Source organism: Lathyrus oleraceus, chromosome 3 (assembly GCF_024323335.1).
Source record: "Lathyrus oleraceus cultivar Zhongwan6 chromosome 3, CAAS_Psat_ZW6_1.0, whole genome shotgun sequence".
Classification (NCBI taxonomy): Eukaryota; Viridiplantae; Streptophyta; class Magnoliopsida; order Fabales; family Fabaceae; genus Lathyrus; species Lathyrus oleraceus.
Genome location: NC_066581.1, coordinates 302,469,148 through 302,492,551, shown reverse-complemented (window position 1 = coordinate 302,492,551; position 23,404 = coordinate 302,469,148). Strand labels below are relative to the sequence as shown.

At 36.1% G+C, this 23,404-nt stretch overlaps 1 protein-coding gene across 1 annotated transcript; it reads right to left on the bottom strand.

Moving 5' to 3' along the window:
- Positions 1–4,430: 4,430 nt before the first annotated feature.
- On the bottom strand, positions 4,431–8,559 carry LOC127127244 (2,3-bisphosphoglycerate-independent phosphoglycerate mutase). Its single transcript, XM_051056375.1, has 10 exons — positions 8,391–8,559; positions 7,850–8,038; positions 7,558–7,685; positions 6,909–7,059; positions 6,623–6,826; positions 5,795–6,219; positions 5,344–5,536; positions 5,160–5,255; positions 4,879–5,031; positions 4,431–4,773 (listed from the first exon to the last, which is right to left on the bottom strand). Exons 2-10 carry the CDS (start codon positions 8,009–8,011, stop codon positions 4,609–4,611), a joined length of 1,677 nt encoding a protein of 558 aa, XP_050912332.1. The 5' UTR covers positions 8,012–8,038; positions 8,391–8,559; the 3' UTR covers positions 4,431–4,608.
- Between the last annotated feature and the right edge of the window lie 14,845 nt (positions 8,560–23,404).

Here is a 23,404-nt window from a genome sequence, read left to right as displayed (position 1 = left end):
CCTAATTTGAACCACCCTCAGATGATTAATAATCAGTTCAACCAATGAAACCCTCAGCTTGCATACATCAACCTTTTATCTTCTGACCAAGACCTAGGAGGATGACTTGCACAAGGTTGCCACATGATATGCAATTATGCAATGCCTAATGACCTAAGAATGATATGCAATATGTTAAGCTAGTCCCAAGAGAGGAGGGCAAATTTTGAGGTGTTACAATATGATAAAATTGCATGAGGGATCTTAAGGTCAAAATTGGGGTCTTACAGCTGCCCCTATTTAATGACATTCTAACTGAGGAGGTGAAGGTTAAAATCTTCGGCTCGACTCGGTAGAATAGGCTTAAATAACAACATAGAAAAAAAATTGGTCCCTAAGAGACCTCATGATGCATATGATATGAATGTAAAAGTTAATTCTTTGTGGGGAAATATTTTCCACAAAAGAAAAGAAATCAGAGAGACCGAAAATCCGCAGGAGAATAATGCATTTCATAAGGAAAACTCACTGGGGAGACAGAGACTTTGATGGGGAAAGGAGTTATGTGTAGGCCAGGCTACGACTTAAAACTGCTGGGGAACTAGAGGAATTCCATACAAAATGGAAACACTCAGCCAGGGAAACAAAACATCTGCAGGGGATACGAGTAGATCAGGATAACACTGAAGTACTTAGATCATGTAGGAAAAGAGATTTCACTAAGGAAATGCACGCTCAAGTCGACTAGGGAAGATAAACTTCAATGCAGGAGGAGCAGAAATTTATTATCCATTACCTGTTACTGGGTAAGGAGATAATAAAGATCTGACAGATAGGACACCCGCCACTGGTTAGGATGAACATATCAAGGGTGGCTCAGCGGGAACCACCAGGAGGGAGTATTCATTACCGGCTACTGGGTAAGAATAGCCTTGCTGGGGAAAACTATAGAACAATAGGATTTAAAACCACCAGTTACTGGGTAGAAGACCAAAGATGAGAGTATCTGTCATCCGTTAGGATGAACATATCAAGGATAAACTCAACAGGAAAGAAAATCTGTCATCGGTTAGGATGAACATATCAAGGATAAACTTTCTTGGGAATGTCAAGAAGGATACCCGTCACCGGTTAGGATGAACATATCAAGGATACACCAACTGAACAAAAAGTAGGAATTACATCTATCGAATGCTGGATAGAATACCATCAAAGAGAAAATCTGTCACCGGTTAGGATGAACATATCAAGGATAGACTCTTTGAGGAGGAAGTAGGGTTTACAACTACCGGTTACTGAGTAGAATACCACAAGGAGAAGGAAATTTGTCATCGGTTAAGATGAACATATCAAGGATTAACTCTCTGGGGAACAAAATAGGGATTACAACTACCTTTTTATTGGGTAGAATACCAAAAATAAGAGTATCCGTCATTGGTTAGGATAACATATCAAGGATAAACTCAACACGGGGGAAAGAAAGATATATGTCACCGGTTAGGATGAACATATCAAGGATATACTTCCTGGGGAATCAAGAAAAACGAATCCACTAGGGACTCTACTGCTGGAAAAATAGGGATACTTTTGTCGTGTATTGGGCAAGAAGTAACAACTGCAAACTAAGAAGAATATTACCAGTTACTGGGTAATGAGCTCTTAGGAGACTCAAAGCATCTATCTAGGCAAAAGCTATAAAGAAACGGTCAATCAAGACTCAACCCAATGAGGATATAACTCAAGGGGAGCAATTCCATCCAGATAATCAACTAGGAAGGAAGTTGAAGTAATAATCATCCACGAGGAAATAACTCAGTGGGGAAAAGGCGAAAGGTTAAAGTCTTTCTGCCTAAGGGGCTGACATTCTACAATTGAGGGAGGACAGACACCGAATTTGTATGGGGATAAAGTACCATCATAACAGAGAATAAGAATCTCAAATAAATCAATCAAATATGATGATGCAATTATGAAATTATGAAATTATATGAGTGCATATGTATATATGATGATTATGCTGACAAAACGATCACAAAGGATACAAAGGTGTCGCAAAGAATTTAAATCATCGATACAATCCTCGGTCAATCCACAAAAAGAGGGAGACAATTGTTGGAAAACAGAGAGAGAGAGAGAGAGAGAGAGAGAGAGAGAGAGAGAGAGAGATCAACGACCCAAAGGCTCAACTCTAGCTGAGGAAGGAGGAGATCCGTCGGGGAGAGGAAATTTTATCAAATCTACAGGGAATTTTAGGTCAACACCATATCAAAATGGGAGACAACCATACAGAGGATAAACACAAGTAGCTGCTCAGAAACCAGGAGGAAACTCTGACTGGGAGCAAGTCGGATGGCGACTGGTGGAGAAACCAACGCGATCTAGTAGGGAGTCTCATTAAAAAAACTCAACAATCGAAAAAAATATTATGATAAAAACTCAATACATACAAAAATCAAGATTGACTAAAACTCAAAATAATTATAATTAAATTTATTTTTAATTAATATATAATTATATTTTTTATATATATTATTTATATATATTTTTTAATTATTATAATTGTGTTTTAAAATAAAATTGGACCCATTTTTATAATTAAAACGGGGCTCCAATATAATTGGGCTGACCCTAGTTTAAAGGAGGATTCCACTTCTTAATATGTTGAATGGGAGATTTTTTTCCAGGTAGCGACTTGTGCCTGCAATTTGACCGCCTCACTGTATTCATGAGTTTTCTGCATTATGTTTTGTCTCAAGTTGGTAGGCATAACATAGTTTTCCACATGTTCCCTTTGATTTCTCCAATACCATATGGTGTAACCTGTAACTGCCCAAATAGTGTGATTAGGAACAAAAGATAAATCATGAAGCTTCTGCATTTTGGGGCCTCTAAACAAGTGAAGAATTGTGATTTCATTTTGGGCTTCGTTCATGGAAAGAATCTGAATATTGCACTTTTAGAAGAAGCCTGAATCCATGGTACATAAATGACATATACTTCAACCATTGCATGAACTTTGGTATATGTTTCAACAACTTGAATTTAAGAACTGTTACTCCTGATTTCGGTGATTTGATAATCCAAGAACAACAACTTGAAGGAATTTTAAGAACTTTGGTATATGTTTACATGTTACTTGGCCTTGGATTTTTAAGAACTGTTACTCCTGATTTTGGCTGTGTCTGGTTTTGCTATCATCAACATAATGGCTGGATTGTTATTGTATGTGTATGTTTTGATTCTACTGGTGCAAAAAGGTTCTCCCCCACTAGTTCTCACACATATGACTCTACTGGTGCAACATATAATGCTACTCGGTATGAATTAAAGAACATTATATTAGAAACCGTATATAAAAGGCTTGATAGCTTAAATACATGATTGAAGGGACACTATGATTCGTTCTCTTCGTGCTGATACCTCAGAATCTAGTTTTTCTGTGTGAAGTGTGGGTGTTTTCTTTTGTGTTAATTTTAGCTTTTCCTTGTGAGGTATGGGTGTTTTTTTGGTGTTAACTTGGTTAATTGGATTTCATACGATGACATTGCATTCCATGAGACAACATTTCTCTTAGATATTTCATCAAACAACTTATGAGCATTCTTATGGTTGTCTACTTCAACATATCATTTGCAAAAGAGAAGGAATTTAAGGAGGAATTTAAAGACCGTTATGTCTCTTTAACTTTTATAGTTATTGATGACTTTTGAATCAATGAATACTACTCACATAATCCACTAAAATTTAAAATCAAATAAAAACATTATATATTAAACTTGTGCTCAAATACTATCAACCCACAAAGAATCCTTTCTAAAATAAAACTAGGTCTAATGTAATAACATATTTTAAATTTGATACACATCAACTTATAACATGTAATAACATATTTTGAATTTGATACGCATCAACTTGCACATTAGATTTCACTATAAAACAAACGTGCACATGACATTTACTTAAGAGGAATGAAGCATGCTGTATAATCAAGTCCAATTGGTTTGTGGAATCTTTCTAAACTATAATATATTAATACTCTGATACTTTAACTAAAGATTTAATTTATAGGGATGAAGCATGCTGTATAAAGTCCAACTGGTTTTATGTTAAACCGTCATTTCTTTGACTATAAATTATTTTTTAAATCAACTGTTTTCATGATTATTACTATTTTCTTTTATTTAGAACTCCAAAAGATGCCATTTTTTTCAAAGCATCAAGACTCTAACTGGTAATATTATATATGTCTCTTCATAAAAATGAAAAGACAACAAACCAAAAAAGCGTATTCAAGCGTGACATCAGAGTTGACAAACATGAAGAATCTTATTCTATGTTCTTTTTTAGACAAAAACGTTTTTGTAACCTTGTAGTACTTGATATCTGACTCAACGGTCAAGATCTGTAACCACAGTGCCTAGAAGTACTTTGACTGAAGACAACAATTAAAGTTCAAAAGGAAAAAACTGCGTTCAAAACTGTAATTAATTACTATAATGTTCTGTCAACCGCAGACTGATACAGCCATTTCATAAGGACAAAAGTCCACAAAAACATCTGTGGAGGAATCAAAAGTTCAAAATTATTTGAAAACTGCTGAAAATTTGTAACTCATCATCTATTGGTTTCTCATTTATCAACTACTTCTATGAGGGTTGTCTCATAGTCACTTGGAGCCTCAAATCCATGAAGATTCATCACGGTTGCAGCTACGTTGGCCAACCCACCGGTGGGAACATCGTTGCGGAACCTGACACCAGGAGCCAATCCAGGACCTCCAATGGCAATTGGTACCTTAACAAACAAAGAAAGTATAAGAATCTCTAGTAGACAGACACTTGTAATTCATGCGAAGTTCTCGTCAATGACTGAATGAACATATTTGGTCGTAAAACTTACTGGCTCAAGAGTATGAGAAGTAAGAATCTGGACTTGTCCATCCTTTAGCTGAGGTTTTCCTGATTTGTCCCTCTTGACCATATCTTCTGCATTCCCATGGTCAGCAGTGACAACATATATTCCACCCACTTGCTCAATTGCGTCAAGAATCAACTGCAATTACATTATGGCATCAAGAAATTTCAAATTTTCAGCTAGAGCGCAAAAAACATGACAAAGGGTATATTTATTATTTACAGAAATGTTCAGGCTAATTTCAAAAGTTAAAGTTCGGTTCATACCTTCACAGCTTTGTCGGCTGCCTTACATGCCACAACAGTTGCTTCAATGTCTCCTGTATGTCCCACCATGTCACCGTTTGGAAGGTTGACACGAATCTACACAACAGAAAAATATTAAGATAGAAACTAAAAGTCTATCATTAGACAATGAATCTTAAAATCACCTGATTATTTGTTTAATTACCTGATCAAATTTCCCGCTAAGAATTGCTTCCCTTGCCTTCTCAGCAATCTCCACGGCCTTCATTATTGGCTTTTCATTGAATGTAATGCCAGAGTCACTGGGAATCTCAACATATTCCTCCAGTTTCTCATCAAAATACCCAGATCGGTTTCCGTTCCAGAAAAATGTGACATGACCAAACTTAACAGTCTCACTGTAGAAGAAGAAACTCACAAGTGATTATGATAGCTATCATTTAAAATCAAATGCTTTAGATAATGCAGAGCGCCTAAGCTAAAAACTACCATCAGGGTAGTAGTTTCATAAAGGACATGATGACTTTTAGTTGCATAGTTACAAAAATTTCACCGTCAAGAATAGAATAGTCATTTACCAAGTTCAAGGATTGGCATGAAGGTGAGAAACTATTACAATATTCAAGAGAAAGCCAACAGATTAAACAATAACTCACCTGCAAGCAAAAGTGCGAACACCATTTTTAACTAAATATTCTCCAGAAGTCCTTTCGATCTCTGGGGGAGAAACAAGGTATTTGCGTGGAAGCTTCAATTCACCATCGTATTCAAGCATACCAGCATAACGGATTTTAGGGAAACGTACTCTATCAAATTTGTCAAAGTTTTCATATTCAAGAGCCTTAGCAAGCATAGTCATACGATCTGCCCGGAAGTTAAATGTAACAACGGCATCGCCATCAACTATAGGACCAACAGATTTTCCACTCTCGTCAACAATAACAAAAGGAGGCAGATACTGGTCATTGGCCTTTGGTTCTGCCCTCAGTGTCTTGACAGCTTCAAGAGCACTTTTGAACTTATAAGGTGCTTCACCAAGAACTTGAGCATCCCATCCACGTTTAACAACACTCCAGTCATTCTGCAGGTTGTTTTGAAATCATTTATATTATTCATATATAACATCAAAAATATTATTTGCCGTATAAAAATAAGAATTTGAATACAAAAGTTAATCACAAAAAGGAAAACACATAACTCCAATGTTTTCACAATAAATAAGATATATAAATGAGATTACACAGCAGTTTCACCCATAACTTAATCCTTCGGTTTAAGCAGTCATGGTTTTTCAGAAGAAAAAAATACTGTCTTTCCTTTTATCAAACTTCCGAGCCAATATGTCAATACAACAAAGAATCACATTCTCAATAAAAATATTAAAATTGACCAGTGTATAAGACAAATAGCTACACAAACAGAAAGGCAAAAAAGGAACTGTGGAATTATTTTAAATGAAATGGTGGATAAATGTAACACAATACCTCATAACGATCCATTGTTACATTCATGCGACCTCCACCTGATGCAATCTGTGCATCAACACCTTTCTCACGCAATTTTGCAAGATCATTTTCAAGGGTTTCCACAAAAGCTACACTTGAGCCATCCAAAACATCGCGACCATCCGTAAGAATATGGAGACGGACTCTCTTAACACCTCGCTCACTAGCCCCTTTAAGCAACAACTGTACAAAAATAGTTACTTAGAATTTAGAAGGCATAAAATTTTGCAAACATGAAGACACAAATTCGAACACATTAAATCACCTGAACTTGATCAAGCCTGGAGTGAACTCCACCATCACTCAGTAGTCCAATAAGATGCAATGTACCAGTTTCGAAACTTTCCTTGATGTAATTGAAACCTTCTCCATCGAAAATCTTTCCAGACTCAAGAGCAAGGTCAACAAGCTTTGCACTACAATAAACAAAACATAAATCAGTACATCCGAATCATCACATGTGCTAGGAATATGATAGCACAGTCAATATGCATAGACAATAGGAAAGAATCAGAGAAACATTTCAAGATAGTATGTAACAACCAATCCTAATACCACTAACAAAATTTTATTGACATCAAGATACAAAACAGTTTCCATCCAAACAGAAAAATGCAAGTCCGGGGGAAAACGAGATGCACAGTAAGGCAAAGCCGCATAGCAGGATCACAGAACAAGACACAGCAGGAACTGCTATGGCGCAACCATGACATAAAAAATAGGCGCAGCGAATCCAAATGTTTCAAGAAACAAAATCAGTTCACATTTTCTGAAATGGTAAATCAAGAAACACCACACCAGCTACACGAAGACCAAGTTCTTACAGAAGTGAGTAAATGAAGAAAAAAAAAACATAATATTGAAAATATGAGGCCAAACCAAATAGATTGAGAATAGAAGCTATTTCAAATTACCCTTGAGCAAATATACGCCCAGCACCGAGTGCGTTGTGACCCACTTCACTGTTGCCCATGTCATCCTCTGTTGGAAGTCCTACAGCTTTACCATGAGCCCTAACCAATCTCCAATGTTCAGGTGCACCCTACAATATAACAAAAAAAAAAGCTCCCACCATTCATTTTCATCTTCAAGGAAAACACAAAACAGCAACAGATCTAAGCAGAATCAACCCAAACAAGTTCAATCAAAAGAGAAACTGAAAAACAAAACAGGTGTATGTATAGTTATTAATTACTATTATTATACCTTTTTAAGAGAATCCATGGTGGGTGTTTCAGCGATGTGGATACAGTTGTACTCATTTGCGTTAGCCTCACCCCAACCATCCAAAACAACAACAGCAATAGTCTTTCCCTTTGGAAGCTTAGGATGATCCGGTAATTTCCATGAGAAATCTGAGCTACCCATCTTTCTTCTTCTTTTCTATAACAGATTCTGATTCAAAAACAAACCCAAAAATCCAATCTTAACAAACTAATCAACAGCAAATTTCATCATATATTCTCTCTATATAAACATCACAAATCAATTCTGATTATGTTTGTATATTGTTAAATTTAATTTAATTTAATTTAACCATTAAATTTAGATCTCATGCAGTTCCCAAATTCAAATCTAAGAATTAAAATTTAAAACAAAAACTAAAATTAATAAAAATTGATTGTTAAAAATATGAATCTTAAATCTATGATTTGATGAATAAAATCAAAATGAAATTCAAAGGATGAGATTGATGCAGAGAAGTGAAACGGTGTGTGGAACATTGAAATCTCAGAAAAAGACATACCTAACAATTTCTGGTTGAGCCGCAAGTAACTGCACAAATGTCACAGTAATAACCTAACGAAGACCAAACCCTTTGCCTTTTGAATTTGTGTTGTGTTGTGCTTGGTTCGTTTGATATAAATACAGTTTTTTTTTGGGTTTATTAGCGTTGATATTTTTAGTTTTTTATTGTTTGTTTTTCTTTTTTGGATTTTTTTTAATTTAAAAGGAAGGAACTTACGTGAACTTAAGAAGAGTCGCTTTAGACGGAGAAAATAAGAGAAAAGTGAAAATGGCTAAATTGGAGTACAACTTTCCTAATTATAGTTAAACCTTTTAATTATTATTTTTTCAAAAATATTTAATCTGTGGGTGTCTGACTTTACGGTTTGTAAAAACAGTTTGCTATTTGAAAAGTATAAATTTTATACTATAATTAAAATTTAAAAAAATTATAGCTTATATACTTATACGATAATTTTGACTCATTTAACCAGGGTCTATAATTTTGACTCATTTAATAAGGGTTTTTTATAATGAGTTTATAACTTAATTTTTAGATGTAATTTCAAATACCATTTTATCTTATAATTTATAATTTATCATATTTTTTTTTATTTTTATCTTTATTATTTTAATAAAAACTCTCTATAAATTTTAAATTTTATTTTTAATTTAAAATAAAATAAATATATTTTTATGTCATTTATAAATTAATTAAATCGTTAATTTTATTAAATATTTGAATTAACTTATTATTTATAAATTATCAATTATAAAGTATAAACTATTAATCATAATAATTAATCATTCATCATCACTATAAATTATTTATCAGTCAACTATTTTTAGCAAAGATAATTTAAATGTATGATTTAGAAACTTTTATAACAAAAAGTAAAAGGAATGATAAATCTGAATTAAGTACTTATATTTATTTTAGAATTTTTAGAACTTCATAAAATATTTATTTATTTATGGAACACTAAAGAAAAAAGGTGAAATGTTTTTGACTAAAAAGATACCGGTTTGCGTGAAGTTGGATTTCGCTAGAAGTTTTTGTTCTTAGAATGCAAATATGAATATGAATATTCGAATATGCCATTGTTCCCCCGCAGGACACGTCATTTTTCATCACGTCTCATGCTTTTTTCTTTAAAGAAATAAAAGAATAACACTAAAAACACACTACTGTGTTTTTTTGATGCATACTTTCAAACAGTTTTATGAGTTAAAATTAATATGCGTCCTATTAAATATAATGTTAACATGTGATTTGGTGAACTCACAAAAATTATAATCAATAAAGAAAATAAAATTTGACAAAATTAATAAAAAATATAAAAATATTTTTATATGTAATGACATTACATATTACTTTAACAATAGTGGAAAACTAGTCCATATTATCTAATGCAAGTCGATTAAAAAAATATGTTAAAAGATTGTGTGTAAATTGTAATATAGCATTATATACTATTAGGATTAATTTAGAAGGTAGAGACACACCATATATTTTGGATTCTCCTTCACATTTTTTATTAATGTGAGATTTTCTCACACTATTCATATTTATAATTCTTTTTTAATATTTATGAGTGTGAAATAAATATTGCATTGCATATGTGAAAAGATATTTTGAAGAGGCACAAGTTTTGTATTATTCAATGGTTTCTATTTAGATTGAAGGTTTGTATTGTCTATTTTGAAAGTTTTATCATTGCCCCCTATGACAACTATGTGAATAAGGATGTTTATTGTACATTCTCTCCTCTTAAGACACTACTCTACAATGACAAATGGAAAAAAATGCAATGTTTAGAGTGATTGGAATATGATAATGGTGTTGGAAAAATCTTTATGTATGATCTGGTAATGAATGTGTTGAAGGTGTATAAGTGATAAGTGATGTTTTTATCGTTTTATTATTTAATTATGTCATTGTATTCCAGGAGTATGAAGTGGAGTAGAATAAAGATTCAAAGATTAAGGCTAAGATGTTCGAACATCCACAATTTTGTCAGTTTTATTTTTATATTATCTATTACAATTTTTTCATTTCACTCTAATATTATTGTGTTTTTTAAATGCACTTATTATTAGCTATTGAGGGATCAATGGATCTGATTTAGCATTAGTATAAATAGACATGTTTGGTCTTTGCTTTGGACACTATAAATCTTTAAAATTATTTGTTTATTTTTCTACGTTTTGCTTTGTTCAACTCTCATAAAAGTTCGTGTAAAAAAAACTCTCATAAAAACTAAGTTGCATTTTAGTAGCAGGTTCTTTTAAATTGTTTTATCTACTCTCTTTTGTATTTTTTATTATGCACAATATTATAATGTATACTTTAGTTATTCTTTTGTGTGTGATTAGTTTCCTATTAGTCTTAGGATTATGAAAATTATATAAATCACATACATTGCGCAAACTTTTAGTTTTACACCATATTATGAGAAATTAAGTTATTGTTCTAACTTCTAATATTTGTTACATATGTTTTTTACTAAAATAGAGACAACATCATATATATATAAGTTGATACTCTAAAAGATGGGGACGGGTATTTAATATATGAAAGTCAGACTGTTAAATTAAGACATGATAGTGATTTTGGTTTAATTGAAAAAAATTGTTTTCCTTAAAAGTAGTTTTTCTTAAAGGGTCTTAAACAAATGGATTAACCAAGAAAAATAGGTGATTCATTACTTCAAGACAGTATTATATACTCTAAACAAAGGTATATAATTTATATTAATCTATTTTAAATCTATAACACTAAAGTTCTCATAACATACTGGAAACATAGATTTAAATAATCAGTCTTAAATAAATAATCACAATCCAAAGATTAACTTTAATCAAAATTATAAACATTCAAAATATTCAAGTCAATCAAAATATCGTTTTAGATAATCACATAACACACAAAGAATCAGTTATTAATCATGGTCCATATTTTGGATCGGCCAATGGCCCAATAGACCAAGGCCCAATTCATCTCAAAATTCACTCTATTTGAAATAAAATATAAAAATAGTTCACATGCTAAGAGTAGGTTACAATCTATAGTCTCCAGTTTTTACCATACTTGTCTTGAGTTTTGAATTGAAATGAGTGTTGTATTGCTAGCCAAGAAAGTCCACCCTGCACCATCGTAAAGGAGATCAGTGTTGTACTTGAGACTTCTCACACAAGAGGGGGGTGAATTGTGTGGTTTAGAAAAACATGATTTTTAAAAACTTTGGGAAATAAAATCAGAGTTTAAAACCATTTTTAAAACAAAGTAGCAAAAAATAAAATGTAGTAATAAAAGTAGTTAAGGTAAAAGAGAAACACCAAGAATTATAGAGGTTCAATCAAAAACAAAAGGACCCACTCTTCTCCCCAAGAGTTGATCTTGAGAGTTTCCAATAATACTTTGAGAGCTTTTAGCAAGAAAGACTCGCGAACTCCCTTATGCAAGAAAATGGTGATTGATCTTCAATCACAATATACAAGACGATGAATATGGGTGTTTGCGTCTTTTCTTCATAATGAGCTTGAGAGTGAAGGGGTCAATCTTCCTTCCATAACCTTTAAGATCCCTTATTTCAAATTGTATCTTTTCCTCTTTGGTCTAAAAAAGTGGTTTTATCTACTATTTCATTATTTACTTTATGAGTATAGATAACAGACTATTGAAAATAGTTTTTATACTTTGAATAAAAAATGATTTTAAACCTAGCGTGCAAGAAGAAATAAGTTCTTGCTATTTTTTTAAAAGTGGTGGTGTTTAAAAAATATCTTGTCAAAAGTCATCTTTCTCCTAAGACAATTAGTCCTTAAATATGAGTTAGACTCTGATACCAATTGTTGTACTTTGGACTTCACACACAAAGGGGTGAATTGTATGCTTTAGAAAAACGTGGTTTTGAAAAACTTTAGGAAATAAAATCAGAGTTTAAAACCATTTTAAAAACTAAGCAGCGGAAAATAAAATGTGGAAACAAAAGGAGTTCAGTGAAAAGAGAAACACCAAGAATTATAGAGGTTCGGTCAAAAACAAAAGGACCTACTAATATCCCCAATGATTGATTTTGAGAGTTTCCAATAATATTTTGAGATCTTTTAGTAGAAAAGACTCATGAACCCCCATTATACGAGGAAATGGTGAATGATCTTCAATCAAAGTATACAAGATGATGGATGTGGATGTTTGCGTCTTTTCTTTATAATAAGCTTGAGAGCGAATGGGACAATCTTACTTCCCAAATGGTGGATTGAAGTGGTTAGTCTTCTCTCCATAGACACAGACCTTGTAGCGATTAGTCTTCGAGTTCCATAATCTTTGAGTTTAATACCTTGGTTTTAACTAGGCTAACCAAAAATCCATGAGATTTTAACACCAGACTGATGTCAAACATGTGGAGCTTTTAAGTATCGGGTTGAGTTTCAATCTATCTTAATTTTAACACCGGGCTGACTAATAACCTATGAGATTTTATACGGGCTGATCTCTAACCTAAACTAGGATTAAAATTCCCAATCCCAACCATAAGCTTTTTACGGGTTTAACTTTAACCCAAGTAAATCACTAATTAAACAGTATTCAACCAAGGTATACACAAAAGGTTCCCTTGGTGAGTTTTACAATTCTACCTATTATAAAATTACAAAAATGATATGACTTACAAAATAACTTTTGTCACAAAAGCACTTAGACTACAAACATAGTGAGAGAAAATTAAATAAATGTTTGGAGAGAGAGAGAGAGTGTGAGAGATGAAATTGTCAAAATACGATTCTGGATGATTTGAAATGAAAAATTGAACCTCTATTTATAGGTATAAGGTTGGCTCAAAAAGGAAATTTAAATAAAAGTATTTTGTAATAATCTAACCGACTATCACCTATTCCTAATCGAATAGAAGTTGAAAATAATCGTTTGTAAGTTCCATAAAAGGAAGGAAAATATATCTAGTCGTTGCAAATCATTAAGTATCAATCTTTGTAGAAAACATAAAACTCTACCTACCTTGAGAATCATGAATACGTCGAACCTATACCTTGAGAATTATATGTAGTTTATCCAGAATATGTCGAACCTTTGAACTCATAATGTTGCATATAATTACATCATATCAACATAAAAAACTAATTTAGCATATGCATACCATTTCCAGGGAATCCAAAAGTATCAACCTTTGTTGAGTATTCCAAAGAAGATAAGTACTGGAAGAAAGATTACCTATAATTACAAGTTCATGGAACCTTAGTTGAAGGCTCTAAGAGGATTGGGATCCATTTTAGTTCTTGATAATAGAGATGATTTTAAGAAAGGCTATGGCAACCTCCTGAGTATCTGAACACTAAAGTCAATGTAATGGTCATCCATACCCTTGTGTAGTACTACGATCTTCCGTTGAGATGCTTTACCTTTTAAGATTATCAGTTGACTCCCACACTGGAAAAATATTAACATATCTTGGGAATTGAGATCAAAGATCAAGTTCCACTCAATAGCCTGAAGGAACTTCTTAAGTTTCACCAGATAGCTGAAGCACTCTAGTTGGGAAAAAAGATGTAGAAATCAACCTCAAGCCTATGGGTGGTACTTATGGTTTCACCATGAAGTTCTTGATGGACAAAGCTATGACATTTGCTGATACCAAAATTTGGGATGTTTTCAATGCAATACTTGCTCTCCTCATATATGAGATAGTCTTATTCCCCAACATTGAGGATTTTGTGGACTTGCCTTCAATCTGCATCTTCATGACCAAGAATAGCATTCCTACCTTTCTTGTCGATACTTATTACTCAATTCATTCGAGGAATAAGAAAATAACTATTATAATTCATTATTTAGCAGTCATACTAACAAATTAGAGCATTTGAACTTGGATCAAACATCTAATGTTTGTTGGTGTAAGCCCTAGAGGCCAATACTTTTGGTACTTGTATCGAATTATTTATTAATAATAAAAGGCATTTTCTTTATTATGTTTGTTTAATAAAGTCCCTAGAATAGCTAGTCCGTTTAATGTATCAAGTATGACTTAATCATGAGATCACATTAAACATAAGGACATTATTCTTAAAGTATCCGTAGTCGAGCTTTATTGTGAAGTGGGATAACATTAAAGCATTGAGACTATTATGTTTGTAGACTGATGATCACATCTCGTGGATCATGGATAAAGAGTTATCAAGTCTTAAACATAGGTATGAATATTAAGAGTAATATTTATACCGGATTGACCCGCTATGAGAATACTGTATAGAAAGTTATGCAAAATGTCATAAGTTATTCTCATGGTGATAATGGTGTATACCACTCTTCGACCTGAAACCACTATGGATCCTAGATGTAGAGTCGAGTGTTTTATTGCTGATCCAACATTGTCCGTAACTAGATAACCATAAAGACAGTTGATGGGTACTCCACGAAGCATGCTGAGGGACATGAGTGACCTAGATAGAATTTTCCTATCCTGCGTAACAGGATAAATGTCTATGGGCCCAATATTGAACTGGACAAGGATGACACGGTCTATACCTTGTGTTCAATATAGACATAAGGGCAAAAGGATAATTATACACATAATTATTATCACAGAAGGATTTGTCAGATCGCTTGACATTTTCATGACTTAGGTAGCAGTGATGTGTTGCTAGATACCGCTCACTGTTTATTATGTTAAATGTGTGATTTAACATAATTGCCAACGTCGCGAAAACCTACAGGGTCACACACAAAGGACGGATTGATGAGAGATAGAGTAACTAAGGAACATCGTAAGGTACGGTGCACTTAAGTGGAATACGAAATATGGTAAGGTACCACACGCTTAAGTGATTTTGAGCATATTATAAGATATGGGTCAAAATACACTTAAGTGGGCTTTTTAGCTTGAAGCCCACACAAGTGGTTCTATAAATAGAACCCTTGGGTAAAAGCATTGTCACTCTAATTGGCATTTCGTTTCTCTCTCTCTCTCTCTCTCACTCAAAGCCTTCATTCATAGCAGCTAGCACTGAGATTGAAGGAATCTGTTCGTGTGGACTGAGTAGAGGCGTTGTCATCGTTCAACGTTCGTGATCGCCACAAGAGGTAACGATTCTATCACTGATCATGCCCATTCGTAAGGATCATTAAAGGAGAAAATTTTAAATTCCGCTGCGCCTTGGATGGCAATTCTCCTTCAGTGGTATCAGAGCCACTTACGAAACCATGAATCTGATAACTGTTTATTTTCTGTATTAATACGATTAAAGATAGAATGAATCAAAGATTAAATTGAGATCGATCAAGTTATATATATGATATATGTAATCCTGATGCAAAATACATTATATATGATATAGTGTTCTCGTTTCGTTCATTAAAACACTCAATGGTTGTTTTCCTTTGAGCGATCAATGGTTGTTTGCTTCTTGATCCGACATTAGTATGGTGAAGCAATGACGTGTTGATCAATCATACTAAATCAACAATCGAGATGTGCTTGACGGTCTGAAATTGGTGCATCAGGGTTAGTGACGGCACAAGGGTTGTGTTGTCAGAGAGTTATGCGATTGGGATTGTGACTGCACAAGAGTTGTGCTTTCTAAACACTTTTTAGAACAATGTTAACCAGTTAACGCATATGGTTAATGTCGCAACCTGAAAAATACAGTGTACGAAAAAACAACCGGCGAAAGAAAATGACAGAAGAGTCGCCACCGTGCGTTATTTATCCCAAAGGAGGGAAAGGAAACGCTCGAAGTAAACCTGAAAAGAGGAAAGGAAAAGACAAGATCTAGCAACCAAATCTTGGGTTCGGGAGTCGGTTATGCGAAGGGAAGGTATTAGCACCCCTACGCATCCGTAGTACTCTACGGGATCCACTTTTGTAGTTCTTGTCTCAAGGGTGTGAGTTTATCTTGTGCTGTTCACTAAAAAAGGGGTTAAATGAAAATGACTCACGCGAATGTCGCATCCACTGCATACGTATCTCATCTGAAGATGAGAATCAGAGTCTTCGTAGCTCGACTGACCTATGGGTTTGGGGGATGTGTGCTCGCTAAGACATTGCGTCTTATGCCTACGTATCTCATCTGGAATGAGAATCAGAGCAAGCCGTAGTTCGGCTAACTACGGGGTTATGGATTGGATTTTGGACGAACGACGTTACTACGCAATCTACCGGATGCTCGACCTTTGGAGACTTACTCACCTGTAGTAGAAGGAGTAAACATGTGTTTAGGAGAAGAAAAATCAATGAAGGGTTAGGGTTTGGGATGCTCATGCAAAAAGGCAGTCCTTGACGAAGGAACCTGCATAAAGTAAACACAAAAACATTGCCTCCTATCGAGGTCTTCCAACTAGGAAAGCAGTAAAATGCGGGAAAAATGTAAAAGGTACCACACGGATGAAGATCCGAGGTAACATCAATTAAAGGAACGATAAACCCTGAGATCCCTCCAAGCTAACATCATCAAAGAAAGTGGGTCAGTACAGGTAACCGGAATGAACCTCCAGGGGGTATCCCACAAATAAAGTGGAACACCAGGCAAACCATCTCTACAAGAGTCATATGAGCCCTCACAAAACAAAACTCAACAAACAGGTTAGAGAAACAAAATAGGGTAACCAAGAGTTGCCCCCAAATCAAAATGTAACCACATGAATCGTGCCATTAAAATTCACAAAAAGCAACCAAGGGTAGGAGGCCTAAACCTCTTGTCAAACACATGCATCAAGAGGGTATCAAATTCACCCATAATACCTCATACATTTAGAGCATTCAAATTAAAGGCATAAAGATGATGGATATAGGGCAAACCTGATTGGAGAGCTTGATTGAAATTGAGTTGCACCCGTGAGGTTTACAAAACAATCTTTAGGGTTTATGTGAGGCAAAGGTGATTCTGTGCAGTTGAGTTCCCTTCAGGGTTTGGAGGCTGCTCTAAACTCTGTTAGCTCTTCTCTCACTATCTTTTTACCCAGGGTTCTTCTCTCACTATCTTTTTCCCAGACAGGGTAATAGGAATAGAATTGCCTTTTGTTTCACTAAAACTCTGAATTTATAACCTGATTTTTGTGGACCTGTGGGCTCAAATGAGAGAGGTCCAAGTCCAAGATTTTTTCTTTTATTTATTTATTTATTATTATTATTATTATTATTTATTTTTTTTGTTTTTCGTTTTTTTTATTTTTCGTTTTTTTTTCATATATTTTTTTTCTTTTCGTTTTTTCGTTTTTTTTTTCAAAACACGTGGGCTTCGCCTAGCGAGTATGACAACTCATGAACAAACCTTTGCTCCTTCAAGATTAACGTTTTGACTGACGAATAGACCCCTGTTGGAAGTAACTCAAGTCTTTCTCTTGTGTTGACTAATCATCTAAATAGGACCCACAAAATGTCTTGGATGATGTTCAAACTTCTTGGATCCGATTCTGATTGCCATGATGAAATGCAAATGCTAAATGACCTAAAACTGAATGCATGCATGAGGTGTAAAGCGTATGTTTCCAGGAAAAATGAAGGGTAAATTTTGGGGTATTACAGCTGCCCCTATTCAATCAACTGGAGACCTGGAAAGAAGATAGCAGCGGCTTTCGTGCTTTCGAGGTATCAAGGGATTGAATACAATAAAAGCCCGAAAATTTGCACTGAAGTGAAGTGAAGTAACAATGCCTGTCAGAATCGGCAAAGAGGTGGTCTTGAAAGAAGAATCCGTCTGGTACGGTGAGAGTCAGTCTGAATACCGAAAAAGAATGTTAACCTGGATACCAAAATAAATGGTAACACAGAAATAACCATGGCCTGAATGTCGCTCATCAGTCTGAATACTGGAAATGACTTCGATTTGAACATCGGGAGATATGAGATTATTAATATCGGTCTGAACACCGAGAGGCTGACTTGAATGCCACAAGTTGCGTCGACCTGAACGTCGGAAACTTCTTCGATCTGAACATCGGAAAATTGGCCTGAATGCCACAAGTTGCATCGACCTGAACGTCGGAAACTTCTTCGATCTGAACATCGGAAAACTGGCCTGAACGCCACAAGTTGCATCGACCTGAACGTCGGAAACTTCTTCGATCTGAACATCGGAAAACTGACCTGAACGCCACAAGTTGTATCGACCTGAACGTCGGAAACTTCTTCGATCTGAACATCGGAAAACTGGCCTAAACGCCACTTCGGTCTGAATACCGGAAACTTCATGCCTGTCGGCATCGGCAGAAATAGGGAACGATAATAGAGGCGGCGCATGGGCCAATGACACTTGCTAGGGATAACAAAGGTAAGTCATGAACAATCTTCAGTCTGAGTACTGAAAACGACTTCTAGCTTATCACTTGGGATACCGAGAATGTTTTATACTTACATGCGTATGTTTGAATTTTTCAATGGCGTAATGCTCCATGAAAATGGAAATGCTACGCGATTTGCAATGCAATATGATTCTACATGCAGGGATGCGAAATGCTGGGTAGAATGCCAAGCTGAGGCAAGGGGATCTGCTGGGGAAATGATCACCATCTTCTGGACCCTGGCAAGGCTGCTGGAGATGCACAGCGCAAAGAATTCTGTGGGGAAATGACCCGCCACACGGTGTTCTAGCAATGACGAAATACCGAGATTCTGATTAGGGAGAGAACGACACTGAAAACCTGTTGTTGGGGAAAGCGATAGTGATTCTGGCAACCACGATCTGCAAGAGATGACTCAGCAGGGGAAGCAAACACCGATACAGTACCGAGGTTCTGCTTTAGGGAAAGAAACCATGGATCTGGCATTGGGATTATCGATCTGGCCTCGAACTCTGAGGAGCAGCCGCTTCTGCTGGGAAGATACAGTCTGGCACTGTCAACTCCGATGGGGGTATATAGTCTGACACTGTCAACTCTACTGGGGAGTGTATAATCTGAAACCACCGCTTAGGGGGAGGTACAGTGGTGAGAACTTGCTGGGGATTGAAGAATCCAATGCTCTGATCAGCTCTGCAGGGATAAGATACCGAATTCGTCTGTTGGGGAAAACATTCACGATCATCTGCAGGGGATTTTAAGGAAATGCCCCGAGGGTACCTGTTCTGAATAGACGATCCAAAGCACTTAAAATTTACAACAATTTTAAATGTTTATTAAGCATGTACCTGTAAAGCTCTTATGTGTCATGATGCAATGTTTATCAAAAAATTCGGACGTCATTTTTGTAAACAAAACAAAAAAATGAAAGTGAAAACAGAGATATACTGAATAACATGATTTTATTGATTGAACGGCCTCTGAATAGGCATTTACATCAGGAAGCAATCCCTGGAAAGAGGTAATCGCACAACAGATAAAAACAGACATTAATCTAATGACAATGTGAAATGGATTTCTATTGGGTTCCAATTCTGCTATGACTTGCTCGTCTTCAAGATCCTCCAGATGATCAGCTTTCTGAAAGAGTGATTGGACTGTTTCCTATCCTTCAAAAGTTTCCAGTCATTGACACGAGATGAGATTCAGAACTACTCAGAACGCAGTCATTCGCTTAATCCCTAACTTTTGCCTAGATCGCCCTTTTCGGGTTTTCAATCCACCGGGATACCCATTTTTGCCTAAGTTGCCTTTTAAAGGTTTTCAACTTACCGGGTGTACAATCTTTTCACTTTTAATCCCTAATTTTTGCCCGAACCTTTTTCATTTTCTTGGTTCGCTGGGATGCCCATTTTTGCCTGGACTACTCTTTTTATTGTCCAGCGGGTCTATTTCATGCGAAGTATTTTTTAACTGCGTCTGAGTTCATGGGGGAAGTGAAGTTTTCACCATCCATCGTTGCAAGCATTAATGCCCCACCATCAAAAACCTTGGTGACAATATACGGTCCATCATAGTTAGGAGTCCACTTGCCCCTGTGATCTGTCTGAGGAGGAAGGATCCTTTTCAACACCAAATCTCCGACCTGGAAGCATCGAGGACGCACTTTCTGATTAAAAGCTCTCTTCATCCGACTTTGATAAAACTGCCCATGACAAATGGCTGCCATTCGCTTCTCTTCGATAAGACTCAACTCATTGAACCTTGTCCGAATCCATTCAGCTTCGTCTAACTTGACATCCAACAGGACTCTTAGAGAAGGAATCTCCACTTCAACAGGTAGGACTGCTTCCATACCATACACAAGGGAGTAAGGGGTTGCCCCGATCGATGTACGTACTGAAGTACGGTACCCATGCAAGGCGAAGGGTAGCATCTCATGCCAATCTCTGTACGTAACGACCATCTTCTGCACAATCTTCTTTATGTTCTTATTTGCCGCTTCAATAGCACCGTTCATCTTAGGGCGGTAAGGGGAAAAATTGTGATGTTGAATGTTGAATTTCTGGCACAACTCCTTCATCATTTTGTTGTTGAGATTAGAACCATTATCAGTAATGATTCTTTCGGGAATCCCATAGCGACAAATGATTTCTTTCTTGATGAATCGGGCAACCACATGTCTGGTGACATTCGCGAACGATGTTGCTTCGACCCACTTGGTGAAATAGTCGATGGCAACAAGGATGAAGCGATGGCCATTGGAAGCGGTCGACTCAATCTTTCCAATCATATCGATGCCCCACATAGCGAAAGGCCACGGCGAAGACATCACATTCAAAGGATTCGGCGGCACATGCACCTTATCCGCATAAATCTGGCATTTATGGCACTTTCGAGCATATTTGAAACAATCAGATTCCATGGTCATCCAGTAATAACCTGCTCTCAACAATTTCTTAGCCATTGCATGTCCGCCGGCATGAGTACCGAAGGAGCCTTCATGAACTTCCTGCATTAACATGTCTGCTTCGTGTCTGTCCACGCATCTGAGCAAAACCATGTCGAAGTTCCTCTTATACAGAACATCGTCTTTGTTCAAGAAGAAACTGCCTGCCAATCTTCTCAAAGTCTTTCTATCATTGTTGGATGCCCCTGCAGGGTACTCTTGATTCTTCAGAAAGCACTTGATGTCGTGATACCAGGGCTTGTCGTCAACTACCAGTTCAGTAGCAAACATATATGCGGCCCTATCAAGGCGCATCACGTCGATTTTGGGAGCATGGTTCCAACGGATCACCGTGATCATGGAGGATAGAGTAGCAAGAGCATCTGCCATCTGGTTCTCATCACGAGGTATATGGTACAACTTTACTGTTGTGAAGAAAGTCAACAGTCTTCTCGTGTAATCTCTATAGGGGACCAGAGTAGGCTGGAGAGTGTTCCAATCACCATTCACTTGATTGATTACCAGAGCTGAATCTCCGAAGATGTCCAAAGTCTTGATTCTCAAATCAATGGCTTGCTCAATACCCAAGATACAAGCTTCATACTCAGCTTCATTATTGGTGCACTCGAAAGTCAGACGAGCGGTGAAAGGCATGTGGGCACCTTTCGGAGTTGTAATGACAACACTAATTCCATTTCCTCTAGCGTTGACGGCCCCATCAAACAACAAAGTCCACTTTTCGTCTGGATCAGGTCCCTCCTCAACAACTGGCTCTTCACAGTCTTTCATCTTGAGGAACATGATGTCTTCATCTGGAAAATCAAACTTCATCGGCTCATAATCTTCAACCGGCTGTTGAGCAAGATAGTCTGACAGAATACTCCCCTTGATGGCTTTCTGGGAAGTATACTGGATGCCGTACTCTGTCAGTACCTGTTAGGGACCAATTGGTACTACTTTTTATATCATTTTATTGGTTCCTTTTACCAAGTTTTGATGTAATTACACACTTTTATATGGAAGATTTTGGATGAAGCTTGCAAAGCAAGGAAACTGAGGCAGCTTCAGTTCGGCCCGCGAACAAAGTTCGCCCCGCGAACTGAATGACAGTGTCAGTTCGCGCCACGAACATAGTTCACCCCGCGAACCCTGCGAATCCAGCAAGTTGATTTTGGGTCAAAAGTGCTGTTTTGAAGGCCAGCTGGTTTTACCATTTTGGTGTCTGCCTTGGGATAGCTTTTCTTCTTTGGATGGAAATGATCAATTAAGGAAATGTCAACTCTTTTAGGAGAGAAAAACATATTATTCACATATTCATTATCATTCACACATTGATATTGAGAGTTTTTTGTAAGAGAGAAAAACAGAGTTTTTCTTCTTTAAATTTCTGCTTTGAACAATGATGATGAGGAGCTAAACTCCCCTTTGTCAAGATTGGAGGTAGTAGTTATTCTCATATGTTTATGTATTCCATTTGATTTATATATATGATAAAGATTGTTGATGTATTGAATACTGTTTTTGCCCTAAGTTGAAAACCAGATTTGAGTAGTTGTCGAGAGAGATTATTTGAGTCTTGACATAAAACAGATTTTCAAGTAGTGAATAAGTTGTAGAGATAGATTTATTCATTACTCTTCTTTGGTATTAAGCATTAAAGATCGCTATATTGATAGTTAGTGTAACACCTCAAAATTTGCCCTCCTCTCTTGGGACTAGCTTTGCATTTTTGCATATCATTTGTAGGTCATTAGGCATTGCATATTGGCATATCATGTGGTAACATGGAGCAATTCATCCTCCTAGGTCTTGGTCAGAAGATAAAAGGTTGATGTATGCAAGTTAGGGTTTCATTGGACTGATCACTAACTATCTGAGGGTGGGGGTTCAAATTAGGGTTTCATGATTTCTCAAGGAGATTGAGCTTGATCTTGGTTGAAATTATACATCATCGTCATGGTCTTGTTATCATCCAAGAGATTCAAGAGATTGATCAGATACCTTGGGATTAGGGTTTTGACCACTGGTCAACCCTAATCATCTGCATTGGGCCAATCAGGGCTTGGCGAGGAGATGAGGTTTTCAATGGATATGGGGATCATTTTGTGATTATATTGAGCTTATGGAAGCTAGGGTTTCATCATTGAGCCATTTCATCAGGAGTTTGAGGCTCAACTGGATCAGTGCATAGCCAAATTCATTTATCAGTCAGAAAAGTCAATTGTGGTCAACTGGGCTTGAATTGATGGATTTGGAGGTGGGAGAGGGTTGGATACACTTCATTCATGTTGAAACA